This window comes from Cariama cristata, unplaced genomic scaffold (genome assembly GCF_000690535.1).
Source record: "Cariama cristata isolate BGI_N322 unplaced genomic scaffold, ASM69053v1 scaffold11329, whole genome shotgun sequence".
Taxonomy (NCBI): domain Eukaryota; kingdom Metazoa; phylum Chordata; class Aves; order Cariamiformes; family Cariamidae; genus Cariama; species Cariama cristata.
Window position 1 is genome coordinate 48,771 of NW_009635306.1, and position 5,247 is coordinate 54,017.

The 5,247-nt window shown below is 45.8% G+C and overlaps 1 protein-coding gene across 1 annotated transcript in view; it reads right to left on the reverse strand.

Annotated features, from left to right (window-relative positions):
* The window catches only part of ZSWIM8 (zinc finger, SWIM-type containing 8), a 65,085-nt gene that overhangs the window by 8,513 nt on the left and 51,325 nt on the right, over positions 1 to 5,247 (reverse strand). Inside the window, exons 19-24 of the mRNA XM_009707490.1 lie at positions 3,915 to 4,146; positions 2,983 to 3,135; positions 2,008 to 2,230; positions 1,521 to 1,810; positions 529 to 752; positions 5 to 242 (exon numbers count right to left, since the gene is read on the reverse strand). Coding sequence (XP_009705792.1) covers positions 5 to 242; positions 529 to 752; positions 1,521 to 1,810; positions 2,008 to 2,230; positions 2,983 to 3,135; positions 3,915 to 4,146 — 1,360 coding nt within the window. The remainder of the gene's footprint in view (positions 1 to 4; positions 243 to 528; positions 753 to 1,520; positions 1,811 to 2,007; positions 2,231 to 2,982; positions 3,136 to 3,914; positions 4,147 to 5,247) is intronic.

Here is a 5,247-nt window from a genome sequence, read left to right on the forward strand (position 1 = left end):
ACAGTGGTCGGCTCAGAGGTCACCCGGCTGTCTGTCAGCCCACGTGCTGCTTCAGAGGCAGCCCGTGCACCACTGGCACTGCAGCCAGTGGCACCTTCTCTCTGGGCTGGGGTCCCCCCAACAGTCTGTTCATAAAGCCAGTACCACTGGTGAGCTACTTCAAAGAGGACTTCTGGGTACACACCACCTCCTTTGGCTGCCTCTTCTACTGCCATACAGGCCTTTTCCAGCATCAGATTGTCCTGGGGGCAGCAAAAGAAAAGCAGAAGTGAAGAATGCAAAACAGAAACACAAGAAGGCAAAACTACAACAGGAGAAAAGTATAAGGCACTCTAAAATGACTGATGCTATGGGGAGTGGACAGATCACAACTATGCAGCAGAATAATGAGAGTTATTCATGAAACATAAGAAATCCTAGAACTGGGATTAAGGCTGTCCAGTGGCAGAGGAGCCAATCTCACAAGTAACAGCACATCCTTGATGCGAGAAATCAGCTTGCGCTAGCCAGCCGCCATGTGATGCTCACCTGTTCCTTACACTGCACCAGAGCCCTCTGGATCTCATTTGGGTTCAGGGCATGGGCATGGGGCAGGCAGCTGAGTGCCAGTTCAGCAGCTGCCCGCACCATGTTGGAGTCTCTGGCCCGTGAAGCTCTGTCTGCTAATGATGCCACCTCTGGGGGAGTCAGATGCCCGTCCCAACACTCCACCAAGATGTTCAAGGCTGCGCTACCAATCTCCATGGCCTGCCCTAAGAGGAAGAGAGAAGACTCTCACACCACTGTATGCCCAGCGCAGTTCCAGTCAGCTTTTCCCTCAACAGGAGGTGCATTCCTCCCTTCAGGAGCAGCGACAGAGCCCAGTTGCTCCCCTTAGGCTTCAAGTCAAATGTAGGCTCTTCCTCCCAAAACACAGGACAGGCAAGAGCCCTCAATAAGCAAGCAGTGAGTGAGGGCACCATTATCAAAGTTAAGCTACAGATGCATTTGATGCAGTGAGAGGAACTTGCTATAGCTGATTTTAGTACCCACAAACCACAGCCTGAACTATCACTCTATTTCCATCATGTCAGGAAAACATGACTTTTCAAGGGTGTGTTTTTCAGGCTCTAGGAGCCATGTGGATGGAAAGTAGGCAGTAGGTCTGCGTAAAAACAGAAGGAGGAGGAAGGTGAAATGCTGAACACAGCCAAACAGCATGTTCAGACTTGACAAATGTCTGTCTCTTCAGCAGACCCCTGAAGAAGAATTTAAGACCAGTCTCTGTGTGAGAAGTGGTCTATGGCTTTGAAGACTGAAGTATGTTGCAGTACAAACGAGAAGAAACAGGTCACAAGAACTCTCCACGCCAAAGCAAGCACCACTGTGTAAATCACTGGTGCTCAGCTTCTACTGCCAGCTGTGCCAGCACCTTACATGGCTACCACAGCACATCAGCATCACCATTTTTGGGAATAAGCCTGCCTCCCTCCACTCCTTCCCGCCCAAAAGTAAGCTTCCCAGTAAAGTTTTGGTGTAACCTGTGATCCAGGAGACATGCGAGGAGTAAGTTCGAGAGAGCCAGTTGGGAGACACAAAGTTGTGCAGCCCTAGTGCATACAGCCCAATCTCGAAGGCGCAGAGGTGAAGGTTGCGGTGTGGTCCCTGGTGCCCACCACTGGAGGAAGGGTGGGTGAAGATTGAGGTACTGCTGTTTCCACCTGCTTTGATAAGGACTGTCTTGGCCAATTCAAAGTAGAAGTGAGCAGCTGCCTCTGAGGGCTGGTTTGGGACATGAGGAGCATGGCTCTCAAGCCGCCTCCCTTTATACCTAGAAGAAAAAGACAGAGGAATCTTTCAGACAGCAACAAGTACCCCAAGTTCACTAGCTGGAGTGCAGAGTTCCTGTCTTTAGGGTCTAGAGGAAACAAAGCAAACCCTCCTAGTGAAGTACTTCCTGATGCACACATGCTAACTCCCTGACATCAGGCCCAGTGGTTGCCTCTGTGCATTGGTATTATTCATTACCTGCCAACTTCCACAGTCTTTGCACGGGCTCCCCCACTGGCTCTCCTACTGCCACTGGAAGAGGAAGATCCCAGCGAATCACTTGAAGAACTGCTGATGCTGTCACTGTCCTGTCCTCTGCCCCAGGATGTTGTTGCCCATCCCCCACGTAGCGGACGCCGACTAAGCGTTGGAGAACTGTCAGAGGTGGTTTCAGGAGCGCTGCTGTCAATACTAGCCATGCCTACAACACCAGGACCAACACAGTAATGTCACCAGGGTTGGTAAATGTAGTGCGGTTAGGTAAACTCCTACCCACATCACCTACAGTCCTAAGATCAGTCATGTCAGTGACAGCCTTACAGCTGCCAGGCATTCAACTTTGCAAATTAAGAGATTAAATTAGTCAGTTTGCAGTTCTTGCCTTAAAAAGCAGAAGAGTCCAAGAATAATGTATCTTTATTTCCCTCTTCACAGCATCCCAGCCCCTCACTCCATCTGCCAAGCTTTGTGGCAGAGTATAACAACAAGCAAATACACATACAAAGTCAAGTTCCACAGATTGTACGAGTATGAAGAAAACCCTTCTGGTATATGCTGCACAATTTACACAAAGATTCTTCACATCCTCAGCCTCTAACTTACACCCTTCCGAAGAGAAGTGTAAAGAAGCAGCAGTTCCTCTGAATTTGTTTCTGGACCCAGGAGCACCGTGCTCTGCCCCCAGAGTCCAGCAATCATTCAGCTCTAGATATCTAATCCACCACTCAGAACATACCTGGTGTGAGAAAGGCATGGTAACTTGCCACACAGAAGGCAGCAGGAAATCTGTGGAGCAAAACCTACTTCACCATGCCAAACACCTCAGAGACAATCAACTGCCTTTGTAGTACAGAAAAGGCTGACAAGTGGAAATGAAAGCGCAAGGGAATTGCCAAAACCCCAGCAGGCTGCCTGGTACAGCACTAGATGCTGTATGAACTAGTCCATTCCTACCTGTGTGTTTCTTCTTCTGCCTGACAGGTGAACCCCAGCATCTCCCATTGTATCCACCTCGGTTTCCAAGGGCCAGACGACTGGGGACCTTTCCCTCTTGTTTCAAGACAGTGGCCTCCGCAGCTGGCTCACAGGGGGACCTCTGAGAGCTCTCTGCATAAACAGGACAGTGACAAGGTAACCATTATGATTTGTTTCTGTATCTCTAAAACCAGATGTGGCCATTTAAAAGATATAAACATCAAAAGCTGCAGGGTTTTTATAAAATTAGTGATATTTATGAGCAGGATTATCTCAGTTTTCTTTCAGTATTAAGCATCTTATCTGATACCAGGCCAAGAACTTTTCATCTTAACAACTCAAGATTTGGAAAATTTGCTGCAACTACGGAAAAAGTTTAGAATAAAAATGCTCCAGCAACCCTAACCTTATTGCAGTCATCCTCAGCTAGTACTGATCTCTTTGGGAAGAGTTAAGAGAGGACTTGCTTTCCCCCAAATGCTGCTCTACATGATGTTTGTCACAAAAGTGGAGGCACAGCCTGAAGAAAACCACGTTTATCTCTAATGCCCTTCAGCAATCTTATTTATCTTGCATGAAGGTACCTGACTCAGTGTGTAACTTTTTGAAATTCTGCACCTCTGTGATACAAACCTAAAATCTGGAGTCATAGTAGTTTTATGTTAACTGGTTATACAACTGGCTCAAGTTAGGAAAACCTGAAAACTAGCTTGAATTCCTATACAACAATGTGTACAGAAACTGATCCAGCCAAACAGATACTGAGGGAATGACATTGTAGTAACCACCAAGCAGTTAGATGGTAACATAATCACTCTGACTACTTCCCAAAACAGGCAAAAAACATACAGTTTCAGTTTTGCACAGATAACAGAAGGGTTTCAGCATAGCCCTTACAAAGCACCTCTTACCCTGTGCACCCTTCTCCACGAAGTTCTCAGGACTGCTCTGGACTGCAGTGCTTACAGCAGCTTGCTGAGTGACAGAAGTCCCTGGAAGCTGCTGGATAGCTGCAGTGGACTGGGCAGCGTGTTTGGAAGGAGATTTTTGATTTGCTACTGTAGGCTTGCTGGATGAGTAGAAGGAACTCAGAGTCTGTGGTTTGTGCGTTTGACTCTCTCTGTCCAGGAGTTTGTCTAAAATCTTTAACAGCAAGGAAAAAGGAAAAAAAAAACAACAAACACACACAACATAGCTTAGCAGAAGGGTAAGAGAATAGGCATTACACTAAGACAGGAGGGAAAGTACCAAAGCAGCTTCCTAGCGGACAATAAATTCCATTTGTTGGAGAAAAAAAAAAAAAAAAAGCTTATTCTCTAGAAAGTAGGCATCGTCTTCCTGCACTGAAGATCAGCAATGCACAGTTGAGAGCCATGTGATTACTGAGGAAGCAAAGATTCATTCATACTCAGTAATATCCCCATTTTCACTTCAAACAGCCACTGGCTTTACTTGAAAAGCACCCAAAACTCACAATAAAGAAGTAATTCTGGTACGTCAAGAACAGAATGGAGGACTCTATATTTAGTTCTGCCAGTCGTTAGATGTTCTTGTTTAAGTCACCAAAATTTTGTGCTCACCATTCAAAAACTCCTGTCGTACCATTACTGAGAAACTGGTAAATCCACTAGAGAAACCACCTTCTACCAGCCTACAATAACACTTTCTTGCCCTTATTTATTATGTAACTGGGGAATAATGCATGACCGTATTTTATTGGTTTGCCCATTTCTACTGTTCATTTTCCACATGAAATGAACACCACAAGTGGGACAGAACAGTTATTAGCAGATGACTGATATCACAGTGTCCCTGTTACTCTCTGGATAAGTGTATAGCAAAAGCATTTCTTCCTTAGGAGACAGAAAGACACTAGTAATATTCTTGCTGGGTAGAAGAGTTTGTGAGTATAAAAGATTAATAAAACCCTTTCTGAAGCTTCAGCAGGTTTTGATATTTTTTTCTTCCTTTGGGGTGGAGGGGCAGAGTTTTACTATCTCTCTTGCATGGGAAATTAAGGCACAGGTGGACTGAACTAGTATAGCAAAGAGGTGAGAGGTTAAGAAATAAAGGCTTTACTAGATACACTGTTCTGCAAGTCAACATCCCTGCAGCAAAACAGAAGCAATCCCCAGACCACACTGAAAATCCCTAGGACAAAGGACTTGTTTTGGCAGGTAAGCAAAAGCATTAAAAGCAGTGAAAACACATCTCCCGACTGGACCTTAAGAAACCTATGGAAAG